Source organism: Nicotiana sylvestris, chromosome 8 (assembly GCF_000393655.2).
Source record: "Nicotiana sylvestris chromosome 8, ASM39365v2, whole genome shotgun sequence".
Taxonomy (NCBI): domain Eukaryota; kingdom Viridiplantae; phylum Streptophyta; class Magnoliopsida; order Solanales; family Solanaceae; genus Nicotiana; species Nicotiana sylvestris.
Genome location: NC_091064.1, coordinates 221,140,123 through 221,155,057, shown reverse-complemented (window position 1 = coordinate 221,155,057; position 14,935 = coordinate 221,140,123). Strand labels below are relative to the sequence as shown.

At 35.1% G+C, this 14,935-nt stretch overlaps 2 protein-coding genes across 2 annotated transcripts; both read left to right on the top strand.

Annotated features, from left to right (window-relative positions):
* The first annotated feature begins 2,209 nt into the window (after nt 1–2,209).
* LOC104219003 (probable polygalacturonase) lies at nt 2,210–6,598 on the top strand. Its single transcript, XM_009769629.2, has 6 exons — nt 2,210–2,395; nt 3,278–3,633; nt 4,449–4,569; nt 4,720–4,894; nt 5,204–5,274; nt 5,812–6,598. Exons 2-6 carry the CDS (start codon nt 3,298–3,300, stop codon nt 6,453–6,455), a joined length of 1,347 nt encoding a protein of 448 aa, XP_009767931.2. The 5' UTR covers nt 2,210–2,395; nt 3,278–3,297; the 3' UTR covers nt 6,456–6,598.
* A 1,120-nt stretch (nt 6,599–7,718) lies between these two features.
* On the top strand, nt 7,719–11,573 carry LOC104219002 (probable inactive receptor kinase At5g58300). Its single transcript, XM_009769628.2, has 3 exons — nt 7,719–9,784; nt 9,876–10,193; nt 10,990–11,573. Exons 1-3 carry the CDS (start codon nt 9,610–9,612, stop codon nt 11,535–11,537), a joined length of 1,041 nt encoding a protein of 346 aa, XP_009767930.1. The 5' UTR covers nt 7,719–9,609; the 3' UTR covers nt 11,538–11,573.
* Nucleotides 11,574–14,935: the final 3,362 nt, after the last annotated feature.

Genomic DNA, 14,935 nt, shown 5'->3' with positions numbered 1-14,935 from the left:
TCTGCATTTAGTGCTTGCACCGCTGGTGGCGAAGAGGGTTCTTTGGTGCATTATTATTACCATGATTAGAGTTTTTTCCCCGACCACGGCCATGACTACGATTGGGGCCACGACCTCTTTCATGTTTAGCTTGGTGGAAGTTCATATCATTCACTTAAGGGAATGGACAAGAACCAATAGGTCAGCTTTCATGGTTTTTCACTAATAGCCCATTATGTTGCTCGGCTACAAGAAGATGTGAGATAAGTTCAGAATACTTTTTAAATCCCATCTCTCGATATTGTTGCTGCAGGAGCATATTTGAGGTATGAAAAGTGGTGAAACGTTTCTCCAATATATCATGATCAGTAATATTATCACCACATAATTTCAATTGGGAAATAATTCTGACCATAGCAGAATTATACTCAGTGATAGATTTAAAATTTTGTAGCCTTAGATAAGTCCAATCATATCATGCCTGTGGAAAAATGACCATCTTCAGGTGGTCATATCTATCTTTCAAATTATTCCACAGTATGACTGGATCTTTAACAGTAAATACTCCATTTTCAGGCTCTCATCAAGGTGATGGCGTAGGAATATCATTGCTTTGGCACCGTCTTGGTTTGATGCCTGATTTTTGTCTTTGATGGTGTCTGCCAGACCCATCGCATCAAGATGAATTTCAGCATCAAGCACCCAAGACATGTAGTTTTTGCCCGATATATTCAGGGCTACAAATTCAAGTTTAGAAAGATTTGACATTGTTTAGGAAAAGAAAGTTCGTACCTCTAATACTTTCAAAGTATTTGCTCGAGATGGCAGAGTCTCGTGCTGATAACGTGTTATAAAATAAAGACTGTAAAGTAAAGACAAGTATAGAGAGAAACTGATATATTATTCGAATTCAAACTGATGTACATAATGAACTGAAATCTCTTCTATTTATAGAAGAAAGGAAGCTGCTGTGTAAGCTGCTACTATACCAGATATGGATAATCTTCTACTGAGAGCAATGTTTATCCATAACGGAGTACTGAAAGGATAAGCTTATTATACCCGATATGGATAATCTTCTACCGGGGGTAATGTTTATCCATAACTGGGTACTGAAAGGATAAGCTTATTATACCCGGTATGGATAATCTTCTACCGGGGGTAATGTTTATCCATAACTGGGTACTGAAAGGATAAGCTTATTATACCCGGTATGGATAATCTTCTACCGGGGATAATATTTATCCATAACTGGGTACTGAAAGGATAAGCTTATTATACCCGGTATGGATAATCTTCTACCGGGGGTAATGTTTATCCATAACCGGGTATCGAAGTGATAAGCTTCTTCAGGAAGCTTATTTCCAATAGAGTACTTAAATAGATAAACATATTTACGGTGGAGTCCCATATGGATAAGCTTCTTCAGGAAGCTTATTTACAACAGAGTACTAAATGAACATTAGTTTAAATAGAAGTAGCATAAGAGGTTTTAAGAATTAGTATTTTGAGTTTAATTACTTGTTGGCTTATAATAGTTTTCATAATTCCAAGGCCCAAAGAAAAATTTAATAAAAACCTAAGGTTTTTTAAAAAGAAACCTAAAAATCGGTTCGATGCGGTTCGGTTCGGTCGGTTTAGTCGGTTTTCAAATATCCATTGACACCCCTACAATGCTGTGTAAGCTGCTACTGCAAGCTGCTATTATACCAGATATAGATAATCTTTTACTGAGAGCAATGTTTATCCATAACGGAGTATTGAATGGATAAGTTCATTGTACCCAATATAGATAATCTTGTACTATGGTTAATGATTATCTATAATGGAGTACTGAAAGGATAAGCTCATTGTACCCGATATGAATAATCTTTTACCGGGGATAATGTTTACCCATAACGGAGTATCGAAAGGATAAACTTATTATATCCGGTATAGATAATCTTCTACCGAGGATAATGTTTACCCATAACCGGGTACCAAAGTGATAAGCTTCTTCAGGAAACTTATTTCCAATAGAATACTAAATAGATAAACATATTTACGGTAAAGTATCGTATGGATAAGGAAGCTTATTTACAACATACTACTAAATGAACATCCATAATGTAATATATTTGTAACACATCCGCCATTGTTACAAATCATTCATTTGTGTACCATGCACCTAGTGACCCTGAATTCTATCCGTTAGTAATAAATTGTAGAAACACTATAGTATATATAGCTCATGTCGGTGCCTTTCTTTAGTCCTTTTTTGCACTTCTGCCATTTGCTGAGTATTAATAAAACTTATGCTCATAAATTGTGTGAACTCTTCTCTCTTCCTTTTTTCTTCTTCAATCCAATACCAGACACTTATTTGTAGACAAATCTCTACTTTTCCATTCTCTATTCTCTATTCTCTATTCTCCAGGTATAATTCCCAATTTCAACTTATTATTATTTTTTTCCTCATTTTGTTAGTTTCTGCTTGTTTACTTTCCAGTACCTGTTTTTCTACTGTTAAATTATATACTAGTAGTAACAATTTCTTGACTTTAAATTGGGTTTTTCCTGCATTTAACGAGATCCTTTATTTGGGTTATCTTTTTGGAATTTCTACTGCATTTTTTTTGGTTAGTTTCTGCTTTTTTCCTTTACATTTTCAGCATGAATTAGCTTTCTTTGTGCTTAACAATATAAAAGTTCTGAACTTTCAACTTGGTTTTCATGCCTCTTCCCTTAACAAGAGGTCGTTCGAGCCCTGTGTATGGAAAAGAAAATCTTGGTAATGAGCATTTTCCCGAATGGGCCCTACATGGTGCGAATAGAGATATAGTCGGGCTCCAATGCGGGTACCGGACACCGGGTGGGAAACCAAAAAAAAACTTGGTTTTCATGCACATTGAACAAGATCTGTATATTTGGAGCTTTCTCTTTGTAATATTCACCGCATTTTAGCTTAATTTAGTTGTGTTTTTCTCAAGCTTTTCTTCTTTAATTTTCTGGTGTAGCATTCTTGGAGCTTTTTCCCCACTCTTGACTATCAAAAAAAAGTTTTTTTTTTTTCCAACCCTTTTGATTAATCTTGCATAATTCACAATTAGCTCACATAAAACTTATAGTATTAGTTATTGTAACAGAATAGGTCCTAATGAAACAAATGGATATTGAGTATTCTCATAGCAAACCCAAACTAGTTTAGGATTGAGATGCAGTTGTTGTGATTTGTTTATAATTAAAAAAATCCTTTTTTTTAGTTTTGATTAATCTATCATAATATTCTCACTTAAAGCTTGTGTACATTTTTTTCCAGTTTTCTTCAACCTAGGGACAATGAATCAATGGGTTGGATCACTTTTCCTATGCATTTTGGGCATGTTGCTTCTGATGAACGGGTCAGTAGTGGCGGAGGTGGAGACATGCTCGGGGATAGTGCCAATGCAGTATAGGTATGATAAGATATCATTATTGGACTATGGAGGTGTAGGTGACGGACGGACGTTGAATACGAAAGCGTTTATGGAAGCAATTTTTCGAATTCAGCACTTGAAGAGGAGGGGTGGAACGTTGCTTTACGTACCTGCTGGTGTATATTTGACTGGTCCATTTAATCTTACTAGTCGAATGACTCTTTATCTGGCCCGTGGTGCTGTTATCAAAGCCACTCAAGTATATTCTAACATTGCTTTTGTTTCTGCTTTTTTCAGCAAACTTATTCTTTATTCTTCATATCTGTACTATATAGTATTAAAATAGCTGCATTTAGAGAGAACAATTTGACCCATTTTTATTCTTTTTCCTTTTGACTATCATTTGATCCATTTCAACAATGAGTGCAAAACTTCAGTTGAAATGTGATGAACTTATTCATTACTGCTAATTATGAGCTGAGTTTGCTGTGGCATAGACAGCTGAATGGTGAGTGGCATATTTTCTTGACCTAGATTTTGGTTCATGTGTTTATGCATTGTTATTAATTTTGAATGTGGGGCATACAGCATTATGTACCATATATTAAACAAGATATGGATAGGAGGAGGACCAGCTTAAGTTTCTGGTGTTCATTTAGCGGTACTATATTTGGAGTAGGCTACAGTAAGTCTGTGTCTCTTTTCATCTTCTTGAGCCGGGTCTTCCGGAAACAGCCTCCCTACTCCCTCGGGGCAGAGTTAAGGTCTACGTACACACTACCCTCCCCAGACCCCACTAGTGGGATTTTACCGGGTCGTTGTTGTTGTTGCTACAGTAAGTTTTGTGTAAGATGAGCAATAATATAGGTATGACCTATAGGGATTATGTGCATTTAGTAATTGACGGGCCTTGGGATAATGACGGGACCTCATACATGTGATGGTTTTTAAGGATTGTGGTGGACAACCATGGGCTCTATTAAACTATTCAATTGTCATCAGCCACAAACAGATAAAAGAGGAATACAATGAAAGCCAACTTGATCTATGTCTCATTGTATTATTACAATTCAGGATGCCAGTCAATGGCCATTAGTTGATCCATTGCCTTCATATGGGAGAGGAAGAGAGCGACCTGGTGGAAGGTATATGAGTTTACTCCATGGAGACGGGCTCCATGATGTGATTATCACTGGTAAATATCATTTATCATATTCTTTTACATTTTCCTCAATACCTTTTTGGGTACAATTTGTGGCAAGTAAGAACCACCTAACTAAATTATAATGAACTTCAAGGCCTGATATATTGTCGTTTGACTGAAGTATTTAAACTAATTTCTCAGGTGAGAATGGTACTATTGATGGCCAGGGTGATGTTTGGTGGAATATGTGGAGGCAAAGAACTCTTCAATTCACAAGACCTCATCTCATTGAACTAATGAATTCCAGAGGCATAATCATTTCTAATGTCATTTTCAAGAACTCCCCCTTTTGGAATATCCATCCTGTTTATTGCAGGTATAAGTTTTTGCATAATTTTGTTTTTTACCCTGTGCATTTTGAAAAGCGTGTCAAAATCTGAATAAAAGCTAATAACCTCTCGAGTAATCTTCTTATTTTATTTGTTATATATTTCATTGCATTCACTTCCTAGTTTACTGGGTCTGTTAAAATTTTGCTATAGAGCTGGATTTATTCCATGACGGATGTGTGATGACAGGTGACAATAATCATGCATGTGACACTAACATGCAGTCTTTGTTATAAGAGAACATCTAGCTAGTCCATTGCAGTCTGATCTAATTTGCTTGTTTGTTCTTTTGCCAGCAATGTTGTTATTCGATATGTCACCATATTGGCTCCAGCTGATTCTCCAAACACCGATGGAATTGATCCAGGTTTCTCCTCTTGTCTTCTGAGTCTCCTTTCGTTGGTGCAATTCGTTATAGAATAATAGCTCTTGGTTAAATTACCTAGGGCAAACTTTTCCGCAGAAATCCATTAGCTGTTTAGAGTTGAGATATCTTGTTTTCTTTCTTTTTGGGAAGTGACATTATGCAGAAGACACATCATGTAGAGGTTATCATTATTCTGTGCAAGAACGGGTGATCTTCAACCTTCTATTTGATGCATCGTTGGAGTGCATGTAATAAGCTTCCATTTAGCATCGCTTTAGCTTAGCAATAAAGAGGACTGCTAAAAGAAATTTTTCTGGGCCTATATTTATCCATTATCTTCCATAAAGAAGCTAGTTGCTTCTTGTAAGAAACTTCGTTCCACTACCCCAATTTCTGTTCTTGGAGGGTGAACAAATTTGGTTTCCGAGAGCAGAGGATTCTCTAGACACTATCAGAAAACTGAAGACCTACAGCAGTTAGTGGTTGCTTTTTCTTTCTTTATCATTAATTCATTAATATGTTAATTTACTATTGCAGATTCAAGCTCCCATGTCTGCATAGAGGACTCTTACATTTCCGTAGGGGATGACCTAGTAGCTGTGAAGAGTGGGTGGGATCAATATGGCATTGCTTATGGTCGCCCTAGTCATGGCATAACCATCCGAAGGATCACTGGATCATCTCCATTTGCTGGAATTGCTGTTGGAAGTGAAACTTCCGGTGGCGTAGCGGATGTTTTAGCTGAGCATATAAACCTTTTCGACATGGGAGTTGGCATTCACATTAAGACGAACATTGGTCGAGGAGGGGTGATCAGAAACATCACGGTCTCAAACGTCTACATGGAAAATACACGAACAGGGATTAAGATTGCAGGTGATGTTGGAGACCATCCAGATGAAAAATTCAATCCGAATGCTCTTCCAGTGGTTAAGGGTATCAAGATTAAGGATGTTTGGGGTGAAAAGGTTTTACAGGCTGGTTTGATCCGTGGTTTGAAGAATTCCCCTTTCTCTGGAATTTGTCTCTCCAATATCAACCTTCATGGCAACAACCCCGGACCACGAAATTCCCCTTGGAAATGCTCAGATGTTAGCGGAGCTGCAATTCAAGTCAGCCCTTGGCCTTGCTCAGAACTCACCAGCAGCCAACAAACTGGTGCATGCTCTACCTACTTCTGAATATCTTGTAATTATTTTGCTTCCAATTCAAGTCAGTAAATCACAAAGAAGAAATGATGAATTTTATTCTTGTTCTAAGTAAAATTGTAATTTCAACTTCGTATTGCAATCATATTGTATACATGTTAGAATCCTTGCTACTAGATGTCACATGGATGCAAAGTTTGTTTACGACAACTAAAAACACACATCAACAAGCTAAAGGCTTATCGTATGCACAAAGTGCTTCCCTGCTTAGTCCAGGGTATAGGGAGAGGATGGGCATATATGGTACGCAACCTTCTTCTTGTATTTCTACAAAGAAGAGGTCTCCAGGCCTCAACCAAAAGGAGCAATTCTACCATTGCACCAATGCTCACTCTGTGCGAGCAATCCTACAAATACATATGTTGATACAAAATACTAAACCAAAACATGGAGCACATTAGCAAAGATGCTTCATTCAAAGTAGTGATCCAAGAACTTGCGAATGTGCCTCACGAAACCACCTGTCTTCTTTTCCTCCTTATGTGCCTCATTCTGCTCTTCAGCTCCTTGCTCCTCTTCCTCATGGTGATGGTGCAATTGCTTCTTCAGTTTCTTCCTAGCAATGCTATTATGAGCTTCATACTGCATTGCCGAAATTTTGCCATCCTCATCTTCATCCTCCTCCTCATCATCAAAGGGGTCATAGAACTGATTCTTCAGTTTCAGTTTAGCAAACTTATTGTGATTATCCCGTTTGATTATGAACTTTGACATCTTCTGTTCATCATCATCTTCGTTATTGTCGTGGAGGAAACTCATCCATTCCTCTGGAACCTGATGCATGCCTCCATCAAACATTACATGGTCATCAAAATCACTATTCTCACCAGAAGAAAGTATCATATCTTTACCATAAGGGATTTGATCATGATCATTAAGGTGTGTTCTTGGCTTCAGGTTATGTGCATGGTGGAAATGGTGGTGGCATAGTCTGTTAGGAAGCCTAGATGATCTGGCTCGAAAGTGGCGGTTGATCGGACGAAGCCGGACAAACGTCAAAGGTAATGGCTTGATCTCTTTTCCCTTAAGTTCAGGAAGATCTTGATTCTCTTGAACATGGTGAGTCTCTTTGTCAAGCTTGTTTGTGGGGGTGGCGTCGCGTTCGGGGAGAGTACGGGGAAGTTTGATATCATTTTCTTGTTGAGTTAAGGGTGTGCGAGCAAATGAGAGGATGAAGAAGAGGAAGAAAACGGCAATAGAGAGTTTGGTCATTGTGTAAAGGAAACTTGTTTGTTTCTTTCTTGAGGAACAAAAAGGAAAGATATGGTTTTATATAGGATAAAGCAACGGCAAAGTCGGTTGACCATCAGTGTGAATGAATTATTATTTCCTCATTTGGAAAGGTGGGCAGTAAATATGGGGAAAGAAGAGGGTAAGAAGAGGGGAAAATGTAGTGACATTTGAATCCCACATTATTTGTGTGTAGAGGGAAATAGTAACTATTTGGTGGATAAAATTATTGATACTTGTGCGGGTGAAATGTAGCAGGTACTCGATATAATATGTTTATAAGCCGCTACTAATTAAAAATGTTTAACTTGATCAGTCCATAGTGGCAATACGTCTCCATTGAGAGGGGTTTGTTTCCATAAAAGAATTGTATTTCTTACATCACCTTTTTTCACTCTTGTAGCTGGGCTGTTTGTTGGAAAAACTTTGTTCCCAAAATAGAAAATTAGAAAAATAGAACATAGAAACTTAGAACAGAAAATTCAAAAATAATTTCGAGCCCGCAAATTTCTTGTATATCCTTAAGGAATTTAATCTTTTAACTGTTGCCCAAGGTATACGAATTAATTCCTTCTAGGATAGAACAGAAAACTATTCTGTAAAAGCGGGACGTTAATTTACAGAACTTCGGCGAACTCAAATGGAAGAACAAATCACACTTAACACTTATGTTTATTTTGGAAAACAATGTATAGAAAGGGAGAAATTTCATTCAGTGTATGAAAAATTAAGAGGTGCAATTCAAAAGGTGCCTCTCCGCCGACAGTCGGTGACAAAACCTACACTGTTCCATTTGTCATTGGACAAGGTAGGTTGAATTAAAAACAGAAGAAAACCATAATATAAAAATGTAGCATTATTAATTTATAAATGTGTGGAGGATTCAAGTAAAACCCCCTGGACCGATATTATCGAGATAGATCCACAAAGTATTAATGACGCAGTTTAGTTACAATATAAGAACAAAAGAGAGATCAATGTTTTCTTGATAGTGAAGTATATTTTTGTATGTTTTATGAAGCAGGTGACGCAGAGGCGGAGCTAGAATTTTAAGCTTATGAGTTTGGAATTTTAATCGCCTTAAGTTATTGAGTTCTAAATTAATAATTTATATATATATTCAATGAATATAAGACAAATGTAGGGTTAGTTCGACCCAAAGCTACTGGGTTCGGCCGAATCCGCTCTCGGCAATCTAGCTCCGCCCCTGGTAACGTGTGACGCTTCATGTCCTTTCCCTTGTCCGCTCAAATATTTAGCCTTGATTTATTTGATCGTTACTATCTTTTTAATTTTCTTTTTGTGGCATTAGGAAAGGCTCGAGGTAAGTAAAAAAGGAAATGAACGTAAATACTTATATGTATCCGATGCTTACATAAAATTAAACAAATTAATCTTTAACAGTTAAAAATTAAAGTTTAAATACATATCATATAGTTATCATAAAGTGATAAATATATGTATGACAGACAAATATCTTGCATTCATTAATTTGACGTAAATATTTAATGCAAGTAATTTTTTATCACACAATAATTAGAAGGTTACATCAGTGGACACAGGACAATATGATTCCATGACATCAACTTCATTTGATCTAGCGAATATACTATCATGAATTTAGTACGTAAGCAAGTATAAACCAAGGTATATATATCCAAACCAATAATTATTTGTGTTAAAAACAAGGATTCAAACTCACTATCTCCTTAAATCCCATAAATATATTAATCCTAAACATCATATAAAACTATTTTTACCACCTGGAATTCGATGTATTCTAAGATACTATAACCAATAAGACAACACCCCAAACACAATAAATTCTCTCCAAGAAACCTCTTTCAGAAAATTTCCTTAAATTTACAACCATTTTTTTAGTTAAAAAGAAAAAAAGATGTTATCAAGAGCTTTTGTCACTAAACACCAAGTTAGAAGGAACTTCAACGACCATGAAGAAAACAGCTGCAGATCAATGTCTATACATGAGTACGAGGAATTCATCATCGGATTCAAACAAGACGTCCCCCTCGTATTTTTCGACGAAAATAACGATCCTAATCATAACAATGGTAACATTTCAATTATCTAACCATCTCATTTAAAAACTTAAGTTGTTATAATGTAAATATTTATTTATTGAATTATATTATGTCTCGACAGGTAAAGCAGTCGCTCGTTCTTGTGAGCCAAGATTGACACTAAAAGAAGTGTTGAGGGCTTCAGCTGGGGTTATGGGAGAGTCTCATTTTGGTATGACTGAGAAAGTTGTGCTTTTAAAAGGGAAAATATGTGCTCTAAAAAGGTTTAGGAAAGTGGTTGTGAAAAATAGTGAATTTGGGAAAAGAATTGAGAAATTTGCTAGGGTTAGTAGAGAGTGCAAGCAACTTGTTCCAATCACAGCTTATTTATACTCAAAGAGGATCAAGTTTGTTGTTTGTGATTATTATCCCATGGGTAGTCTTGCTGATTTACTTTCAGGTGAGCTTTCTTTTTCATATAATCAACCATATATATACACACACACACAATCAGATCATTGAAAATAATCTAATCGCAGATTAATTTGTATAATGTCACTCTATATAACTTAAATTTTGTTCTATTTTACTTGTCGAGAGGTACCACGATAATCTTTAAATAGGGAGAAGGTTTTAAAATGGCATATTGTGCTTAAGTTACTGAGTCATTCTAAATTAATAATTTGCACATATTAAATAACAACAACATACTAGTATAATCTCACAAGTGGGTTTGGGAAGGATAGTATGTACGCAGACCTTACCCTTACCTGGTGAGATAAAGAGGTTGTTTCCGATAGACCATCGGCTCAAGAAAAAGGTGAAAAAGGAAGAAAAGGAAGAAAGGAGGAGGAGGAGGAAGAAAAAAACAGCACATATTAAATAGATTTTTTAAAATAAATATAGAGTTTGGACAAAAATAACTGGATTTGACCGAACTTATACCGTCAATGCTAGCTCCGCCACTGATCCAGACCCTCCTAGAAATGGTTATTGGTAGTATCAATAATAAAATAAGAGCTTCCTTGATATTAAAATAAGTTAAAGGGCTCGGTTGAGACCATGCAATTTATAATCGTTACAAAAATAATTAAATACAATGTCAAAAAAAAAGTTAAGAGCTTTATTGAGTACAAAACTAGCTAGAAGATAAGACAGACAATCCGCTATAACATGTTAAATTATATTAATCGTGTAAAAAGAGTTACATTTTTTTTTATTCCAATTTCTTATGCTTATAGAATTCTTGGCTGCAGGAGCAAGGGATCTAGGACAAACTGCACTAGAATGGAAACAACGTTTAAAAATAATTCTATGTATTGCTAATGGTCTTGCATTTATCCACTCTCAAAATCAACCAAAAAATCAAATTAAGGATCACAAGGACATATACTTAAATGTTCATGGCAATGTCAAGGCATCAAATATCATGATCAACATTGATTTCACTGCTTGCCTTTCCGACTATGGCTTCGCGCAATTAGCAGAGTGGACAGAGTTTTCCGATACCTGGCAAAAGAAGCCACCCCTTCTTGAATATGTATATTCTCATAAATTGCTAAGCCAGAAAAATGATGTGTATAATTTTGGTATTATTTTGTTGGACATATTAGGAAGGCAAGGGATGAAGAAAGAAGAGATGAAAAATGGGGAGGTTGAATTTTTGGTACAAGGCAAAGAAAGAAAACAAGCTTTTAATGTATTGAATATAGCTTTGAGCTGCATAAATAGTGATCAAGAGGCTAGGCCTACAATGAAAGAAATAGTGATATACCTAGGAGATGTTTTGAGGGTGAGAAATTAATGGGTATTTCTTTTTTGTGTGCATAAAATCAAAGGACGATCCACGGATTTAAAGTTTATGTTTCTATAATGACTTCAAGTTAATGTACAATAATAATTGGATTTACAGTCAAATATTTATAGATATTTATTGAATTTCTTTATATTTATAAAGAGTATAAGCAAAAAGTAGTACTATTCACACGAACCCACAAGTTATATTATGGACCCGCCCCAGCGTAAAATATATGATTGATCCACATAGTATATGGATAAAAAAAACATACATGATGAAAAGAACGTACGTCTTGAAACATGTTTGAAACTTTTGGGTTACTGAATGATGTTTTACTATCGGTCTTTAACCATATTTGTTGATATGCTTGATCTTTTTTTGCCGTCAAACTTTTCTATAATAGTCTTGTTTGTTCTGATATTTTTTGGCTGGTATAGTGAAGCGTTGTTATAAAGGACATATATTATAACATAATATAAGAATCAATTCCGAAAAAAAATTAGCTTTTATAATGAATGACTGTTATATGAGAATGTTGTTATAGAGAGGACTGACAGTATTAGATTCTTGCCATAAACATAATGGTCTTCGACTAAAAAAATTATCAATTCGAATTTGAGTCTAGTCGTGTGATTTTTATATAAGCATTTTACTAAATAATTGTCCTAGTCGATATTTTTTTTTGATGTTACTGTTTCTTTGACTTTTTTACTATTGTGTTTCTTTCTCTGTTATGCTTATGCATGCTTGCTTTGAGCCGAGTGGAAACAATCTTTCTACCTGCATAAAATGGGAGTAAAATTGTGTACACGCTATCATTTCCAAACCCCATTTATGAGATTACACTGAGTATGTTATTATTATTGTTGTCGTGTTCGATTCAATTTACGAATATCTTAATTGATTGAGCATAATCTTTTATGATTTTCGTCCATTTTGAGTAATCGTTATACCACATATATTAATCTGATCTATTTGAATGTGAGAAAGAAGTTGTGATAAAGAGGGTCTTATATTTCCCCCCATAATAAAGGGATCTTAGAAGGGACAGACACTGATGAAATATGAAGTAGCCTCACGTGTGGTTCTGCACTTTGATTCGTTGGTTCCTTTCTAATTTTCTATCACTAATTACAGAGTCAAAAGGACCACTTTACTTCTATAATGTCACTGAATCATGTCAGATCTTACACGTGTGCTTTTATTACTAGCCTTCACTCTTATGCCAGACAGGGTCCTCCTAAAAAAATACATACATAAAGTATTTTTTACGTTCGAATCCAGAAACTTTTGCTTAACAATATATTTGTGTTGAAAAATCAATTAAATATGTCTAAATATAAAACTAGTATCCAGTTATTAACACTTCAAGTTGTCGTTATAAAGTTGAAATTCAAACTCCATCTCTTGCATTCATACATGATCCGCAAAAAGATCGCATTTCAAGAGAATGTAATTTAGATAATTTATTGTGATACAAGTATTAATGACTGTTTTCACGAGGGTTCTCTTTCTACAATTAAAAAAAACATTAAAATTTTGAAATTGTGTGAAAGATCTCGGACTTATTTGTTGATGTTAGAACATTGATTGCGAGTTTTGAACATGTTATAATGCATTACAGCTTCAAAGAAATTGTATAAGATTTTAAATCTTATACCATATTAGCTTTCGTGTTGTTCTGAGGTTGTTTTAATTTTTCTTATTTTCAAGATCTACTTTCTCATAAAAAATTTTACCAAATTACTTAGTGCCCGCTTGGACATAAAATTTAATGAAAGATTTTTCCAAAAAAAATTCACTTTTTTTTTGAAATTAACGTTTGTTCATAAAATTTTCAATTTCACTTGAAGATGCATTTTGGAAATTTTCGAAAATTTTAAAAAATGTAAAAAATCGTTTTTCAAAATTTTCACTCAAATCACTTACAAAACTTTAAAAACAACCCAAAGTGAAATTTATGTCCAAACTCAACTCTAAATTTCAAATACAATTTTCACTTGAAAAAACATTTCACCATTTTTTTAGACGCAATAACTTAAAACGATTAGCATCCCAAATTAATCCATAAGCTTGAAATCCTAGTTCCGCCTCTCCGCAAAAATGACTTCATTCGGATGTTGTTATTCATTAGGAACTGAATTTGCAACGTCACTAAATTAAACTCTATATTCCAAGTAATATACAGTTCACATTTCAAGCTCTCATCTAAAGTGTAGCGATTAAGATACAGTCCAATCAATCTCATTTAGTCACGGTATATATCTACGACACTTGGACCAATTACTACACATTATACCATTTTTTTCCTTTTAATAACTGAAAATATAAGTGAATAGGCCTGCAGTTAGAATATTATATTACTAACAATAACAAGCTATCATTATTTGTTTGATTAAATCATGTAATTTGTTTAGTCTAATGGTACATTTTGACTGATCCCAGACCCCAGTAGTTTACTTTAATTTTTTAAAATTATAATGTGGTGACTTTTACTTCCAAAGCGTGTGGGTTAGCAGTATTTTAAGATTCTTTTAGCAGAACCCAAGGAATCAAGAAGTTTCGGGTTAGATTCATCGTGCCTCCTTAATTAAAGCATGATCCTGCAATAATTTACATTAACTTCAATATTTCATATTATCTTTAGCGCTTAATTACATAAAGGATTAGTGAAGAGAGAAAAACTTCATTACTTGGGAGTGACTGTATGGGTCAAAATCTGACCAGATAGGTACCAGCGTGAGAAAGGACGGCGAAAAGTTACTTGAGACTGTCGTATCCATACCGCACTGTAGCGATACGCACCTCGGCTACGGCCGAGGTCATGTATTCAGAACGCCAGAGAGGCGAATTGGATGTTACGGCATTTCAAGGGGTCAGCCCGTAATATAGTCAAACGATTCAAGTACTATAGGTAATGACCGTTGGGTAAATGAGAAGACCTAGTATATAAACTAAGTGAGAAGAAGAAGGGGGGGGGGGGAATCCAGACACGGACATGTTTCCTGAAAGGAAGAGAAATCCTCATCTCTCTCAACACCGCGAAGAAGAAAGAAGCAAGGAAGCTCAGATCCTTAATGTATATTGTTAGTTTAATCATATCAAATGTGTAGAGTTGTACCTTGCTAAAGATCGATGACCCTTCTCATTTGCGACTTCTTAATTGTTTGATTTTATGAAAAGTATCATCCTCGTCTTATATGATGGGATTTAATCACTATTATAGTTGAATCTTATGCGTGATATGCTTGCTCACTCTCATCTTCTATCTTAGATCTAGATTAAATTATTGTTGATTAAGATTTACCTAAAGTCTTCTTATTTAATTAGTTTAGCAAAAAGCTCAATACTTTTTTGTCAAACAAAATGTAAAATGAATATAAGTTGGTGAGTACATAAAATTA